Source organism: Fistularia commersonii, chromosome 6 (assembly GCF_037954325.1).
Source record: "Fistularia commersonii isolate RoL2024-O1a breed Wild chromosome 6, RoL_Fcom_v1.0, whole genome shotgun sequence".
NCBI classification, from domain to species: Eukaryota; Metazoa; Chordata; class Actinopteri; order Syngnathiformes; family Fistulariidae; genus Fistularia; species Fistularia commersonii.
Window position 1 is genome coordinate 20,276,298 of NC_141289.1, and position 17,642 is coordinate 20,293,939.

At 44.5% G+C, this 17,642-nt stretch overlaps 2 protein-coding genes and 1 non-coding gene across 3 annotated transcripts in view; 1 reads left to right on the forward strand and 2 right to left on the reverse strand.

The window, feature by feature from the left end:
* The window catches only part of LOC147233623 (high affinity cGMP-specific 3',5'-cyclic phosphodiesterase 9A-like), an 11,224-nt gene extending 7,946 nt beyond the window's left edge, over positions 1 to 3,278 (reverse strand). Inside the window, exons 1-2 of the mRNA XM_086148615.1 lie at positions 3,185 to 3,278; positions 1,264 to 1,413 (exon numbers count right to left, since the gene is read on the reverse strand). Of these exons, the coding sequence (XP_086004741.1) occupies positions 1,264 to 1,413; positions 3,185 to 3,272 (238 nt within the window). The 5' untranslated portion in view covers positions 3,273 to 3,278. The remainder of the gene's footprint in view (positions 1 to 1,263; positions 1,414 to 3,184) is intronic.
* Positions 3,279 to 5,317: 2,039 nt separating this feature from the next.
* LOC147233624 (CLIP-associating protein 1-A-like) overlaps positions 5,318 to 17,642 on the forward strand; it is a 54,289-nt gene continuing 41,964 nt past the window's right edge. Inside the window, exons 1-8 of the mRNA XM_086148618.1 lie at positions 5,318 to 5,454; positions 5,891 to 6,263; positions 11,655 to 11,733; positions 12,371 to 12,474; positions 14,020 to 14,111; positions 14,991 to 15,066; positions 16,196 to 16,293; positions 16,598 to 16,668. Coding sequence (XP_086004744.1) covers positions 6,063 to 6,263; positions 11,655 to 11,733; positions 12,371 to 12,474; positions 14,020 to 14,111; positions 14,991 to 15,066; positions 16,196 to 16,293; positions 16,598 to 16,668 — 721 coding nt within the window. The 5' untranslated portion in view covers positions 5,318 to 5,454; positions 5,891 to 6,062. The remainder of the gene's footprint in view (positions 5,455 to 5,890; positions 6,264 to 11,654; positions 11,734 to 12,370; positions 12,475 to 14,019; positions 14,112 to 14,990; positions 15,067 to 16,195; positions 16,294 to 16,597; positions 16,669 to 17,642) is intronic.
* LOC147233625 (U4atac minor spliceosomal RNA) lies at positions 11,226 to 11,354 on the reverse strand. Its single transcript, XR_015106314.1, has one exon. It is a non-coding gene; the product is annotated as a U4atac minor spliceosomal RNA (small nuclear RNA).

The window sequence follows — 17,642 nt, forward strand, 5'->3', positions numbered from 1 at the left end:
CAGCTGAGCCCACTATGGATTGCGCAATGATTCTGCTAGCTGTGCTACCATGCTAAGCACTCTGACTGTATTGCTGTCTCTGTGGATGTCACTATTAAAAAAACACTTTTAATGTATTAACTAAATGTCCATAGTTTAGATGATGTGTCTAATGTTTTTCGTCAACAACTGTAACGTGTCTCTCATAATCATAAAACGACTGTGAAGAGACATTAGGTGAGGCACGCAGTGACGGTGCCTCATGGCAGGGGGGCGCTGCTAAAACCAGGGATCCTTCTTACTAGTCAGCTACAGAATAATTCAATTAGCAATAGCAAGCTACTGTAAACAGTTAGCAAGTTAAGTGCAGCCATCCAGCTATTTTTTTGCCGATCTCATCAACCTTCTTCACCGGCAGTGATTTCCACTGAGACAGAGACTTTTAAAACTGAAGAAAGATAAGGAAGACTTCTACAAGCAAGTTATTGATCCTTCAGAAGGAGCGGCGCATGGACTTAATTTATAAGTAAAGGTAAGAAATAATAACATTTTTTACATGTGCTTTTTTCTATGCTACGGTTTGTATATATAAAGAATGCTGATATGATATTTTGAACAAAACACGTCAACTGCTGCCAAGAAAATGGTGAATAAGTTACTCCATAGGGTTCACATGTTTGTAAATCTGACTGATGACGTCAGTGCCTCACCAGCCATGAACCTCACCGCACGTCGCTGCAAGCTACCATAACCTCGACCCGCCTAAAACCTGAAACGATTATGTTGGGGAAACTCCCTACGGGTCATCAGAACTGAAGAAGTCTCTGGAATGAGGGGTAGAAATGTCTTCAAGAGAAGAAATTCAAGTCCAGTTCCCACAACAAGAAGATTGAGAATTCACCATGACCTGGATGACTGGGAACCTCCGGACATGTATGCTATTTAATTTCATTTTTCACCATGCACTCCATTGGTGTTTTGCACATGGACTTCTTTTGCCAATCGGACGGTCACACACCAGGTCGTGGGCATACAAGGAACCCGAACGCCTCAGATCCAGAGATCTTCGGTTCGGTTTTTGAATTCGGAGACGGTGTCCGACCATGTGGAAAGCTTGTTCCAGTAAAATCATGCAAAGCACCATGAATATAAATCACAAAAACACCCGGTTTTGCTCCCACATTCTGGTTGAGCTCCATGTCGGGTGACAGAATCTTCACAATAATCGCACAACGGGTAATTTCGATTCGCGCTATCCAGCGAAGAGGATGGTTGGATGCTTACTCTGCAGGTTGGAGGTCACCACCTCCAGCCGGTAGTACGACTCGCTGCTGTTCGCCTCCAGCTGCGGCGAGATGTTCATCAGGCTGCCGTTGGCTTTGTACATCTTCAGGATGTCGTTGGGTCCCGCCTCCGCCGCTGCCCGGAACACGTCTGAAAGCACAAAGAACACAAAAAAAGAAATCACACACACACCACAAATGCTGTAAGTATCACAAAGAGTATTAACATTTGCAGGGGAGCTCCTGGGGGGAAAAAAAATGACAGAATTAGCAATTAATACAAAAACACTTGGGATAAAATTACAAGTGCCTGGAAAGGAACAAGGGTCTCCGAGGACGCAGGTGGAAGTGGCTTGAATCCCGCTGAGACTCTCTAAGCTGCCTCGCCTGTCAGCGCCATCTGCTGCTCAGACCTTCACACAGCTGACACAGCGACGCCTGCCAGCGCTCTTTGAGCATTGCCATCACACTTTCACACCAATCCTCCCATTTGCACCCCCTGAAACGTGAAATGTCAGGGCGGTCGGGGACGGGCGGCTAGCATATGTCAACACGGGCGGCCAGCATACACCGACATGGGGAAAAGCCCAGTTGGGGGCAGGTGGACACGGGCGGCTAGCATACGCCGACGGAGGACAAGCCTGGTCGGGGATGGGGGTTGAAGCCTCGTCGAGGGATGGGCAAATAGTCTACGCCGACGGAGGTTGAAGCCTTGTCGGGGGACGGGCGGATAGCTTACGCCGACACCCGCGGCTAGCATATATGTATATGCCAACATATGCCAACATATATGCCAAGGCCAACATACATCGACCGGGGTTGAAGCCTCATCAGGGGACGGCCGGATAGCTTAACGCCGACACAGGCGGCTAGTATGCCGACGGGGGAACAAGCCCGACGGGGACAAATCCGGCCGGGGACGGGTGGCAAGCATACGCCGACTGGGGGACAAGCTCAGTCGGGGACGGGTGGCCAACATACATCGCCGGAGGTTGAAGCCTCGTCTGGGGACGGGTGGATAGCTTAACGCCGACACCCGCGGTTAGCATTTGCCGATGGGGGGGCAAGTCTGGTTGGGGACGGGTGGCCAACTTACACCAACACAGGTAGATGCCCAGTCTGGGACGTACGGATAGCTTACGCTGACGCAAGCATACACCGACGGGGAAAATAAGCGAATGACCCGGCAACCGGTGGGACTCAGAGCTCCGGCTTTTACGCCCTCACTGTTCCCCGGTAATCGTGCACTGGGGTCTGTCGTGCACTCCCAACGCACGGCGATCAGCGGCAGGTGTGCGCTGGCTAAGCTATCACCATGGCTAAAAGTATTGTGTCTCTTCAAGTGTTATAATCCCACCATTTCATGCTTATTTTCAAACCACACAACACACTTTTCATTAAATAACTAATTGATTTGTTCTTGATTTTCGTTGGATAATAATCTTATCTATTCCGAGTCAAGATTTGTTTTCAAACTTCTGGATCAAGCTACTTGATAGAATACTTAAAACTAAACAAACACGTGTGGCCAAAGTGCTTTTCTATCTAATGAAGAATTTGTTGTAGTTGAAATAAACATCAATAATTACCTCCCAAAACTGAAAAACATCTCCATCACATTAAAAACTTTAATGCTGATTGTTGGGTCATTTCCTGAAAAAGTTATGGATTTAATTCTGTTTTCTTTTACTTACTGTTTTTCATTTGTTGCTGATGAAGTGAAAATGACTTAAATGTGTTTCATTTGTGGAGAAAAAATCACATTTAAGTGCAAAAAAAGTACCAAATGAGCTATAAATTGAAAGGTAACTGTAAAGAATGGAAAAGGCCATTTTACGTTGCTTTAGGTCATTCTTCTATTTATCCTCTGTCACGTTTTTGCTGACCGCAGTGTGAGGGTTAGATAAAGATATGGCTCTGACCTTTGACCTCTGCCGCTGAGCAGTCTCCTCGGAACTCGGCCCGCTCCAGTTTGCCGCCCACCATGAAGTGAATGATCTTTGAAGACATCCCAGAGCCGCCGGGACACGGAATGGGACTTCTTGACTCTGACCTGATTTTATGTAAGAGCAGCTGCAGGTGACAGGCAGAGACTCACACACACTCACACACACACACACACACACTCACACACACTCCCTCATGTTCTGAACCCTGATCAGAAGTGATCCCGATCAGCAGAGAGCAACAGTTTTTGATTTACTTTCATTCAAATGTAAAAAAATACATCATCTCAAACTCAAACTCTCATTTGGGATAATTGATTTTTTAATTTTATGCCTTTTTTAATGAATTTCTCGCCAACTTTTGGGGGATAATTTTGGGTTCATTTTTGATTTTCATAGTTTCTACTTTGGGCAACCAATTAGTAGAAATATAACAGTTGTTATATTTGTCATACTCAATTCTTCTCCATCCAACCCTTCTGTCTCAGCACTTCTCCTTCAACAAGACTTTCTCAGAAAATTAGAATATTGTGATAAAGTTCTTTATCTTCTGTATTGCAATTAAAAAAAAAATTACTTTTTCATGATATTCTAATATTTTGAGATAGGATTTTTGAGTTTTCTTAAGATGTAAGCCATAATCAGCAATATTAAAATAATGAAAGGCTTGCAATATTTCAGTTGATTCGTAATGAATCCAGAATGTATGACATTTTTGTTTTTGCTTGGTTTTGAAGGCTCCGATGTTTGCTTGCATTTCAAACACAACCCGTTTTTTTCCCTTGTAGCTTCACGTCCAGCTCATTCATGTGTGTCGGTATGTCCACGGTAAAAGGCTAAATCACCAGCCAATCTTGTTTCATTCAGGTCAGGAATATTCTCAAGTAGCTCCAAAAATGAAAGAATCTCCTGTTTGAGCTCCCACATTCATCGATCCAATCATTCACATCAAGTCTGTACCAATCATTGGCAGGCCGGATTAAAAAGACCAACGGGCCGGAAGTGGCCCGCGGGCCGTAGTTTGCCCACCCTGCTCTAAACCATACTGGAAGCTTTATTGCCATTGCAAGGTGCAAATTCAATGAAATTAATACATGTGGTGAACAAAAATGATGACATATATGGCATTGTCATTTTTTTTCCCATGTTTTCTTTTACTGCAAATATGCATTTAAATCTATAATAAACATACAGTTTGTATTCAAGATTCAAAGTGTTTATTGTCACATGTATAATATAGAAACGTGTTTCCTGTACAGCGAAATACCTACTTTTCTGTCCGCAGTGCATTCGGATATGTGATGATAGGACGAGTGTAAACATTATTTTGATTACAGTGTAGCAAGTCGCAAATGTTTGGGTTGATGCTGACGCTTGCTTTCCGTGTGATTTGGGGGTTTGTGGCTGTGGTTTGGGGTGTAATGAATTATGTTTCTTTTTTAACCTGGAATTGTATTTCTTGTGCGGCGTCACTGTGGCGAACAACAGCTATTTCTCATTAAACAGACCTTTTACCGTCACCCTGACTAAAACGCTGCAATAGAAATGAATAAGAACAGTACAATAGAACAGCCGCAGTGCAATAAGATATTTGAGTGCAGCTTGGTGTGCAACTCACAAAGCGCAAGTGCAAGGATGAGTGCAATTGAAGCGGGGAGTAGACTTTACATGTGCAAGAAGAATTAGCGTCAGCTGTATGCATATACATATCTTTTGTTCTCTCTTCTCATGCCCTTCCGGGCAACATTTTCATTCCTTACCGACTGAAAACAAGGGAGAGGGGCCACGATTTGTTACTTATTTACTCAGCTGCAGAACAGATGGGTAATAATGTATTGATTATGATGATTAATAGATTGTTTTGACTGAGTATTCGCAGTTATTGTCTCTGTTCTGGTGTAATTACACATCCCCGCCGCTAGATGTCGCTATTCCGCAGCATCTCCTGTCTGGCCGCCTGGCCGTCTGCATCCTCTACGGCGTCTTGTAGGGGACACACATCCTACCGCGAAGGCAAATCATACATTTTCCGTGTTTAATAACTAAAAGTAACTTGCGAGTCGCCAGCTGTTCTGGAATTTAACGCTGAAGAGACGCGAGGATTAAACAGCAGCGGTTTTAAAAAGTGTCGCCGGACCAGCGAAGGGCTTCGGGGCGGTAATGTGAAGTCAAGGGAGTTTTGTGGCCAGACGGCAGCATCGCCACTTTGGGACTTTTTTCTTCTACGAAGCGACTCGGTCCATCCGGTGAGTCCCATCGATTAGCAGTCATTGAATTGGTCAGCGATGAATTAAAGCTTTATCGAATAAAATAAAACACGTAGACGAGGCTTCGCTGAGCGGTGCCGGTCAAAGAGCTAACTTAGCTGGTCTAGCTTCCTTTAGCCTGATGGTATTTTGGGTTTAAAGCTTGCTAGCGGTGAGCTCGGTGTGCTAGCAAGGCAGCTAACGGCTACATAAACTATCCAGACATTTAACGGTCACCTGTGCGGACGTGGTCCGCCCGGTGAGCCTCTCACGGCGGCGTCGCTAACGCCCCGAGAGCCGGTCAGCCTGGCTCCCCCACCTCTTATTCTATCAAACCGCCCGGTTCTTCGGTTCTTTTACGTGTCCGCTCGGTCGAAGTGTTGCTAACTTCGCCCCTAATTGTCGCCTTTTTTTTCCTTTCATCGAATGGCTCCAGCGGGGCCGCGGAGGAGAATGCAGATCCCTCGTCTGCCGCTCCTCCACGGTAGCGAGTGACTCCGAAGCGGGGCCGAGTGAGCTGCGGCGGGGCCCGGCCAGCACCGGGGCGCTCCGGCGGACCGAGAGGCGAAGGGGAAAAGGGCCCGGCTGTTCGAGACGGGGCTGCGGCCATGGCGTACGAGGTGAGCACGGAGTACCTGCTGGAGCAGGTGACGCAGAAGGACCTGGGGAGGAGGCTCCAGGTGGGGCAGGAGATCATCGATAGCGTCCTGGATGAGGAGAAGTGTCCGGATCTGGAGCAGGACCAGACCCTGCTGGACCGGCTGGTGGACGCGGTGGCCAGTTCTTGGGTCAACTCCAGCAACTTTAAGGTGAGTTCACAACATTCAAGAAGCTGGTTGTAGACTCACAAAAGATTTGACTGCACTGGAATGCCTGTTGAAAGCAGTAAAGAGGCTGAAAGCTGCTTTCAGGAGAAATCTAGAGTTCTGTCAAGATGGGAAACGCTGCAGACTCCCGAAAAGATGCTGTGACTGATGCCAAATGTCACACATCATTTATTTATCACCCTTTTCACCATAAATCTGTGCCCAAAAGTGTCACTAGCTGTTTATCTGAGAAGCTCTGAAGCCATCATAACCTGCTACAGTGTGAAGGTAAAACAGGCAGACTGACCAAACCTCGCACCCATCCCGACCCCCGTTTCCATGACAGCAACCTTGCTGTCATGATGGTCTGTTTCTAAACACGTCCTAAGAATTTTGTGAAGTAATGCAGCGTTTCAAGATTTGCATTGCAGAGTCGGCGCCAGCCGTTTCAACCGGCCATGGCATTGATACCGCGCTGAGAAACGGCGAGGAGTAGTGGCGCATAACAATCCCTGTGTAGGGAGCCAGTCTAATGTGATGAGACTTAAGACTAAGGAAAAGAAAAACACAGTGCAGAGGCTGATCATGATAGGAGTGTGTGACGGGCAGAGGTTTCTTCGCTCTGCCCTCCGCGTTGTGACCTTGACTGCACATCCAGTATGGCTCCTGGTCTTTGCAAGTTTGTTTTTTTATTTCCATTGGTGACCGGCCGATGACGGGCTCTTTCCTCAGATAATCCCTGTCAGCTGATGCCTGAACTGTGGAGGCTGAGGAAGGGAAAATGTCTTTTTACTGTTGTGTCCATGAACACAGTTTCTTCTATAACTCTTGTCAAAATCTTGTTGTGGTGACTGGACTTGAATTTCGTTCTTTGAAGAAATTCAAGTTCAGTTGCCACGACACGAAGATGACTGAAGACCTCCGCAGGCTTGGTTCTATGACTTTTGTGAAAGAACAGGGCCAGAGCTAATCATATCCATCCTTGTCTGGAGAATCAGCCAGTTCTCTCTTCACCGATGGACCTCATTTAATCAAATTTCTCAAAATTCAACGTGACGTTCGAGGGGTGCGGAGATATTCTCACCAAGATGTAATGAATATTGTTCACCTTATGAGGCGATGAATCGCATGATGAATGGCAATGTTCTGTGGACCGATGGCGTGGAAGCGGTTCTAGTGTCGCTCATTACCCCCCCGCCCCCACCGCTACTGTTGATTTTCGCCCTGTCCTGTTTCTGTCACATGACAGAAATGTGTTTCCTGAAAAATCGCTCCGACTCGAGCTGAAATAAGTACCACGTTAACTGATTAGTTGTTCAACAGGAAATGACCGGAGTTGTCAGTTTTCCCACAGATACCTTCCAGTCTCCGTGTTAGGCGCTCCCTCTCTGATTACGCCAGCTAATCAGTGGGCGTGTTGCTTCGTTCATCTCCACCCTGTTATTGTAGATATTTGATTGATCATTTCTTGCTGATTTTTGCGGTACTTTATTTCAGATTTTCAGGTAGATTTCTCACTGTATTGCTTTTGAAACTTTCCCACCAGTCTTAAGATTTCTTGCTTACCATTAAGGTGACTTTGTGATTGATTTTTTTATCTATTTTCTTTCTTCTCTATCATGACTAATGAGCCAGCAAAGATTCAAAGATTGAATGACAGAATTCTCAAATTTGATTTAGGACACACACACACACACACACTAGCAGCTAGGCTGCTGCTGTGTGTTAGCATCCTGTGGTCCAGCTGTAACGGGGACGCGGCTCCCAGGCGGACCAGTGGTTCTGATCCGTATTTAGCTGCTCCATTAGCCCAGTTTCTTCGTCCGAGTGTTAGCAGAGGAGGAGGAGGAATGAGGGGTCTGGGTTGCGCTCGTGTTAAACGGCGGAAGTGGCTCTTGGCAATTGATCGCCGGTCAGTGGGCTGGGCAGCAAATTAAAAGTCTGTTCAGCCGAAGATAAAGTGACAGTTTAACGGCAGCGGCGGGATGTTAGTGTCAGAGGCTGCGCTGACTGAAGAGTCTTGAAAGGCCGTTCATCGGAGCAGAGCTACAAGCCCGCATTGTTGTCAACAACCACTGTTTACTCCGCCCTCCGCCTGTCAACATTTACATTCGTAGCGGCAATCGCTAACAGCCATGTGTTTAAAATTCAAACACATTTCTTATTTTATTGCCAGCCAAACACCAAAATGCCAAGAAAACACCCGAACCGCAGCGTCACAATGGAGCACTGTAAATGAAAGGTTCTCAGTTCCCCAACTTAAATGTTAAAGCTGCCAGAAACACAGCCTCCCAAGCCATATCTTCAGGTCATATCACTCAGATTTATTCAGTCATTAGTGTTTATGACTACATTAAAAAGGTAGTTTATTTCAAACAAACTGCAATAAAGTTATTGAAACAACAGTGTGAAATTATGAGTTAAGGGACTGACATTCTGTATACAGCGGTGTTGCTGGACACTTCTCCAGTCGGTGCTCGATGTTCTTCCAGCCCATGTTTAGCGGTCGTCGCCGCACACAGAACTTGATAGAATCTCACAAGCAGGTGAGAAGCAGCCCCTCTCTGACCTGATGGAGCTGATGAAAAATGTTAATCCTAGCGTGACACAATTTGTTGGAAGTGAACCACTGGAGGCTCTGACCTCAGCCATCTGGCCCACGCCACCACCATCGCCGCACACACGCCATCAGCCATGATCACGTTACCTTTCTTCTACCAGGCCAGATACGTTGAAAGATATTAAACCGTTGTAAACCCACGGCCTAAAACATGACCCTCGCTGCATCACTTCTGTGCACAACTAGCAGCACCATAATGTTTCCAGTGTTGATATGTTTACATGTAACCTCAAGTAAAAGAGATACTATCAGTGGTTAGCGGTGATACCGCTGCTGCTCTAAAGGTCACAGGACATTCATCGCACGGTCAAAATGTCACCATTGGGCGTGTCTGGTCAGCTGGTCCCAGACAAAGTTCATGTTTTCCCTGGGTAAAAGGCTGACAGTCTGGAGGTCCAGATATCACTCTCTTCTCTTGCTGGCCCACATATCCCATCATGCTTTGTGCCTGACTGTTTAGTGATTCACATGCTTGTCACTTCCTATGTCGGTGTTACCGTGTGTGTGTGGAGACAGTTTTTGGTTTATGTTAGTGGTGGAGCTCAACATTCTTTGCCTTAGTTTTCATCTTAGCACAAACCACTCTCAGCCAAGGAGGACAAAAGTATGTGTAATATTAGCTTTATCAATGGTCCAATGGAAGAATTGTGACATTGTCCACAATTCTAAGCAGCAGAGTAATGGAGTAGTTAGCATTGTAGCGTTAACCTCAAAGTAATCCATATTTTCTCTCTGACAACAATACAAACACACTCACGGTAATATAGCTTTTCCTTTTCTTGTGCCTTGGAAAGAACATTCTACAACAGCTGCTCCTCTCTAGTAGTAAACAGTTTTTAAAAAGGGAAAAAAAAAATCCAAAATGTCATTGGAGAAACATCTGAAATGGCAGCTGTGGAGGAAAAGTGTACGTTTCTGCTGAGCTCTATTGTTGTTTTGGATTCACCATGAGTGAGGCCGCTGCAGGGATTGGAAAAAATGGGCTGTAGGAGCACATTCTGGTAAATCTACACCAGCGAATTAGCGCTAAGTGCCAGTTTCTTCTTCGACTAGCGTGGTTTCCTATGATCAGCTGATGCTATATCTTAGTTAGAGCTTGTCTTGCATCAGGTTAATTGTTTATGTGTGCGTGCTCAAATGTAAACATATCGATAGAAGTTGGATAGCCAAATTAGCAGATAAGGGGACAGAAGCATGCATTAGCAGATTTAGTAAGGACACAAAAGAAATTTAGGCACAAATAAAACATACAATTTAATTTTTATGGGAGTTTGCGGTTGTGTGAGTAATTACTCCCATGTCCTATGTCAATCAGGAATTACTATGTGATTATTTGATTGTTGCTGACATCATTATGTGTTGTCACACAGGGGGAGGGCCTTGGGAGATGTATCATGTGTAATTTGTTAATTTAATTTTTTGTTTGTCAACAGGAAGGCTTATTTTACAGCCAATTTAAACCCTGCTCATGCATTCATCTATAGTGCATTGGTGCTTCAGACACCAGACTCCTCACTCAGCAGAGGGTGTAACTACAGTAACCAGCACTTGTATGAACTTCCTCCGTTAACAGGAAACAGGAAGTTACCAACTTTCATTACATAGAGGCAAATACGGTACTCTGAAATCTTGCTGTTTTCCAGCAAGGATGGGCTTTATATCCCCAGTAACATGTTGAAAAAAGATCTTCTGTCTGCAGAATGTTCAAGTTGCTATAAGGCAATTTAATGACATGCACTTTGGAATGGGGGGATCTCACTTCTTTGTCGTAATAAGCTGCAAAAAAATAAAGGGAACACCAAAATGACATATCCTAGATCTGAATGAATGAAATATTTGTATAAAATACTTTGCTCTTTACATAGTTCAATGTGCTGAAAGCAAAATCACACCAAAATGATCAATGGAAATCAAATGTATGAACCCATGGAGGTCTGGATTTGGGGTCACACTCCTAATGAAAGTGGAAAAACACACAACAGGCTGATCCAACGGTGATGTAATGTCAAAATGGATCACTGTTGCTTCCGAAGTGGACAGTTTGATTTCACACAAGTGTGATTGTGTTGTTGAAGTGTCCCCTGTATTTTTCTGAGCTGCATATTTTGTTTGGTGGAATTGTTTCCGGGAACAATCAGTCAGACGGTCTCGGTAGGACCGCTGAGCTCGGTGAATATCCAGGTAGATGTTGTCATGAGCAACTAGATTGGGGGGGAGATGGATCAACAATAGTGAGTGGAATAATGTAGTTGAATACCATTCACCCGTAGATATATAGACGCCCACCAGATGGCAGCAGTGTTAAATATTGTCTTTTGTTGTAATGTGCCTCGTGGATATTTAGAGGTTCCAAAAATTGCACCATAGCCCGAATCTATGATCCAGGTGGTGCGTTAGTGTTGTTATGGTGTCAGCAGGGAGACCCTCACTACACGTTCATTGAGACTCCCAGGCCACCCCATGACAAGGACGATTGCGTGCGTGAGGTGAGTTGTGGCACAAAGTAAAGATTGAGCATGATCCTCACTCAGGGGTGTTTCACCCCTTTTGTGGTTGCATCCACACAATGAATAAAATGTGCTTTTATTGTGGTTTTCCTGCAAAAAAATGATGTTTGTTTTGACATTTGAGGCTTGAATCCATGCAAAAATGCAGCTTTTCTGAAATTACCCACAATTCTTTGCTACAGATCATCTCCCGCTGCTTCCCGGCCCAGTTTGGGGTGAAAACGAGCGGGTCATCATTCTGGGGTGTGTTGTTTTTGTGTGTCTCAGGTGGTTTTGCTGGGGATGGATGTTCTGTCGGCGCTGGTCAGCAGGCTGCAGGAGAGATTCAGGACACAGGTTGGGACTGGTGAGTGGATTCTTCTCCGTCAAAACTCATGTACTCACTGCTACTCACAACACCTCCAATATACTCGTAAAAGGTGCTCATTCCTTGTTTAATCATAGATTTTGTTAGAAATTGTTTTCATTATGTTCAAAATATTATCGAACATGTACTGCATTGAAGTAAGACGACTTGTGTTAATGTTTATATTTTAAGTATTAGGTCTATTTATGAACTACATGAAAGTATAATTAATCAGTTACCTTCATAATTTGACGGAATCAAATATAACAGCATATGTGATTGTAAAAAAAATGCATTATTGTTTTGAATATACTGTACATATTTCTGTTTCAAATGAGAGGTAATACTCACCAAATTAATTAATTTTGTGAATGGATAGAGGGCATTTTAATTATATTATCTCATATAATACAGTACATATTTACAAAACAGCAAATGAGATCAGAACATTGACTCATACATTTATATATATATATATATATATATATATATATACACACACTGTATATAAGAAGAACATTTAAAGAAGTAGTTCTTGACCTTTTTGAGTCATGCTAATAATAATAATGATAATTATAATTTTATTATTATAATAGCAGAGAGCTTTTCTTCAGCAACTGTCCTCTGTGTGTCTCAGTCCTGCCGAGTCTCATAGACCGCCTAGGAGATGCCAAGGACCAGGTCCGGGACCAGGACCAAGCTCTTCTGTTGAAGATCATGGACCAGGCCGCCAACCCTCAGGTGCTCTGCTGCAGACAAACACACACTCACACACACACACACCGATGTTTTGGTTCGTCATCTTCATAGAGAAAGGAAATAGCAGAGTATTTTCCAGGAAGTGATAATTGGTGTCCCAGATTTCTGAGGAGGGGATCCGATCGGCCAGAAGGTGGGGCTCCCTTTGTTGGTACTTGTCATCTTTAGCAAGGGGAGGTGATTATCTGACCTCAGTGTGGAAGTTGGCACAGGTTGGAAAACGTAGTCATGCAAGGATTATCCAGAGAGCTGGCAGCTCGGCGGACCCGGCAGCCCGTCACCTGTAGGGGGCTCCGAAGCTCGGCCTATTCTGGGAATCTGTCCGAGATAAAGGTTCAACTGGAAGAGTTTAAAAAAAAAAAGCAATCAGAAACGGCGTCATTGATCGGACCTTTGAATATCCAATTTCATAACATCATTGACAAAAATAGTTTTTATGGAGGATTGCTACCTCAATAATGTCCTGGATTTCTGTCATTTAAGAATCAGTCACCATTTGTATCCCAATTCCTACCTCTCCGAGATACTTTGTTTCTGGACATTCAGGAAATAACAAACCTTTTTGCTCATTTTCAGGTAATGTGTTTATTCCTTGCTATTCTGATTACAGTGGACTGATTGTCATGGGGGGAAAATAACCGCTAAATGAGTAAAAAGCACACCTAAAAATAGGGAGAGAATCATGCATTTCTCATCATGGCGGCGGGTTTATGATCCCGGCATGAATGCGCCGCATTCTGTTAAGGACCTGAACATTGTGACGTGATGGAAAGAAATGTAGAAGAAGGCGTCCATGTGTCTGAGGAGGTTCTCAGTCATCCAGGTCGTGGTGAATTCTTCTTCTCTTCAAGAGAGGAAATTCAAGCTTCCAACAAGAAGGGAATGTTTCTCATTTTAATCAGACATAATTTGTTGTTCGTGAAGGATTCACGCTCACCCTAGAAGCTCTGAGTGACAAATCAGGGAAAGGCATTGATTTGGTCTTTCACAAAGGGATGAGCTTAAAACAGTTACTGGCCAAAAGCTGCAGAGCAAATGAAAACAATTTACTATCCAGACAACTTCCTGCATGGCCGGCATCTCCAGATGCATATCACAAATACAGGCTCCCCGCTGCTTAGCGACGAACAAGGGCAAAAACATACATTTGCTCATGTGTGTTGTCTCTTTATATTTTAATGAAGTCCCGTTTTCCATCCGTCCGATTGGAGGATGCGTGTCCCGCGGAGGCAGAGTTTGCTCTGTGGTCTTCATCATTATTTCAACGTGACGTGACCCGGCCGTTCGATTTGCAGAGCCAGGGTTTTGGAAGAAGTATCTGAAAGGGAACGAGGCGCCGTCGCCCAGTTGATAAATAAGCAGCTTCGAGGAGTGAATAAGTCCACTGTTAGCTGTTACAATCTCCCCTTCAAGTTGGTTCACTGGAACATTCTGACAGAAACATGTCAGGCTGCAGAAGAAGAAGGTCTCACAGTTCCTGCATGGAAAGGGATCGTTGTTCATCTTTGACTGTGTGTCTCCCGGCAGTACGTATGGGAGCGAATGATGGGAGGCTTCAAGCACAAGAACAACCGGACCAGAGAAGGACTTTGCCTCTGTCTCATCTCCACCCTCAACGTGTGCGTATATTTGACCCGCCGCCGTTCAACACGCAAGATGGATCGAGAAATCCAAGTATCATGAACAGTGTGAATCAGAAACTTTGAGATAAAGCATGTTAGAAAACAGCGTAATGCACAAGTCAATCTGAAAAGGACTAAAAGCGACACAATTTGAGAGTCCCGGCGAGTCAAATTCATCATCGGGTTTCCTTTTCAGGCATGAATATCTGCGAGGTTTATTTTACAATTGGTCGTGAACAATTAAACTCCGCTCGCGACACGAAAAACATTTCAGAGGAAGTCAAGAATCCATAAACACTTTGTAATAAATACATTATGAACGCTCATCATTTCATTCTGTCGTTACATTTTTGGAAAGAATGAGTAAAATGACAGAAAATAAAAACTCACTGCTATAGTGAATTCCTGTTGCTTTGTTACAGTTATGATGAAATGATGTTTTTATTATGGGTGAAGGGTCTGTGGCGTACACTGTGGACGTCGCTTTTTAAAATGTCATGAACCTGTTAAAATATTAAGATATGAAAAGAAAGGATAACTAAAGCCAGGCCAGTAAGGTGTGTCTTAAGCTTGCTTTTTTAAATATATTTTAAAAAATGCTCGGCCCTAAAGTGTCGGCCAGCCTGGAGCTGAAATGGCGAACGCGCTGCCTGCCGCTGCACCTGCGCCCCGAATGAAAGCGCTGGTTTCATCCGTCTCAAAAACAAGACAACGTGACAATAAAAGATTCCTTTTAAAGGCAAAATTAAATGTATCAGCGGTTTTCTGTGCGCCACTGGACACAACCTGGAAAAAAAAAAAAACTAAGAGATTCACTTAAAACTGGGAAGGAATTTCCCGCGATAAATGAAATGTCTGTTTGTTTTCCTCCCCCAGGTTTGGATCTCAGAGTCTGACCCTCAGTAAGATCGTACCTCACATCTGCAACCTCCTGGGGGACCCCACCAGCCAGGTACGTCCCGGGGCTGCAGAGCGCCCTCTGCTGCTGGAAGGTAGCGCCGCAGCCGGATGTCACAGTCCGGGATCACGTGATCCTCTGCCGGGCTTGGACTCGTAGCCTTGCAGGCGCCCGGTTGTGTCGTGCTGTCGGGTTTTGTCACGGCGAGGCCTGTCATCAGCGGAATCCTACTTCCTGCTGAAACAGGAAGCCGTGGCTGCGGCCTGTTTCCTTGCAATCTTCCACATAGCATTGTCTGAAGCCCTTGTCACTCAACATATTCCTAAGGACATGCAAAATATATATATACAGGACTGTCTCAGAAAAGTAGAATATTGTGATAAAGTTCCTATCTTCTGTATGCAATTAAAAAAACAAATATAAATATGAATATGAAAATGAATATAAATTTATATATACAGGACTGTCTCAGAAAAGTAGAATATTGTGATAAAGTTCCTATCTTCTGTATGCAATTAAAAAAACAAATATAAATATGTATATGAATATGAATATGAATATAAATATACAGGACTGTCTCAGAAAATTAGAATATTGTGATAAAGTTCCTATCTTCTGTATGCAATTAAAAAAACAAATATAAATATGTATATGAATATACAGGACTGTCTCAGAAAAGTAGAATATTGTGATAAAGTTCCTTATCTTCTGTAATGCAATTAAAAAAATGAATATAAATATGAATATGAATATAAATATATATATACAGGACTGTCTCAGACAATAAGAATATTGTGATAAAGTTCTTTATCTTCTGTATTGCAATTAAAACAACAAAAATTACCTTTTCATGATTGTCTAATAATTTGAGATAGGATTTTTGGGTTTTCCTAAGCTGTAAGCCATAATCAGCAATATTGAAATAATAAAAGGCTTGCAATATTTCAGGTGATTTGTAATGAATCCAGAATGTATGACATTTTTGTTTTTGTAATTGCATTACAGAAGACAAAGACCTTTATCACAATATTCTAATTTTCTGAGCCAGTCCTGTATATCCAGCAACAGAGCATTCACGTGAACTTATTTTCTAACTGATTATGTAAAGTCCAGATGCCTTGTCCATCCCATATATACTGAGGAGCGGTGTTTTGTGTGTGTGTGTGTGTGTGTTGCGGTGCAGGTGCGTGACGGAGCCATGAACAGTCTGGTGGAGATCTACCGCCACGTTGGCGAGCGGGTCAGGATGGACCTGGGGAAGAAGGGTCTGCCCCAGTCACGGTGCGTTCAACAAACACTCGGACTTTTTCAGCGTTCGCATCAGAACACAGTAGCTGAGCCGCCTGTCTGAGCAGTGCGTGCTCAATGTTTGGTATCTTTCGGTTACATTTGGTCTTCTGATAGTGTAATTGTCACTGGAGGTAGGAGGACATCACCTAATGCTTGGAAGTTAGAAGTCACCTACATGTATTTACGAAGAAATACCCGCGAAACACCAAAAACACAGCTTCCTCGGTGCGCCGAACACCAGGAGACATTTTAGTCCACTCTCATGCTCCGCTAATGCGTCCCCTCCCTCCCCTAGGTTGAACGTCATCTTCAGTAAGTTTGACGAGGTCCAGAGGTCCGGGAACATGGTCCTGTCCCCCGTGTCAGGTAAGATCCCCCCCCGACCGGACAGTTGTCGGTGAATGCGTGCGCCGACGCCTCGGCTCGCTTTTGTGGAGCCCGGGGACGCCAGCATGTGACGCTTTGAATAAAACCGCTGTTTTGTGACCAAAGAAGTGGAAGAAGAAGACACGCCTGAGGAGCCAGCATGGCTGAGTCATCCTCGGATCTATCTCTGAATACTTGGGTTTCACGATTCCTTACTTATTTCAAAAGCGCCAGAATTCCCCTGGCAACTGGATAATCACCTCCATTGTGACGGGGCAGAACAGAGCGGAACCGGGAAATGCGAGTTGAAAATCCAGCACCTAAAAAGATGAGATGGGCCGCTTGGTATCCCAGATGTTGATATTAAGGTTCGGCGTGTGGCGCGAGCCGGCGTAACGTCTCGGCCGGTTCCAGCGGAGGCTGTGAAACGCAAAACCCGGTCGGTGCTGCAATCTGAGCCCGGCTCTTTGTAGAACTGGGACAGAGTGCTGACGTCACGGTGTACCAACTCATAAGGTGCTGAAATGTAGCTCACTGGAACGCCGCAGAGACTTCGCTGTGTGTGTGTGTGTGTGGGTGTGTGTGTTGTGAATGATTTGCTTCTGAAGCTGAACATCCTGGTGCGGGGTCAGTTCAGACACGCCTCGGCTCACGACCGTCCCTGAGATAATCTGACGTGAGCCGAGGAGCTTTGTACCGGCTCGTCTTGCGGGATTAGGAATGAGCTTGACACGGGATTAGGAATATTGTAAAAAGTGTATCTCACAAGCGTCCGGGATCGGAACCCCGTCCTGCAGCTCCGCTTTGTTTCTTGCATTTCAAATGCTCATGTTTGGCCTCATGTTTGGCTCATGTTTGGCCTTTACTACCGGGAAGTAAATTTGAATCGAATCCCGTATCTTGGCCTTCCCGGCTTTAGTTCACCCACATTTTTTCTGATTTGTTCGTCTAGATTCCCGGTCCGCCATGTGACT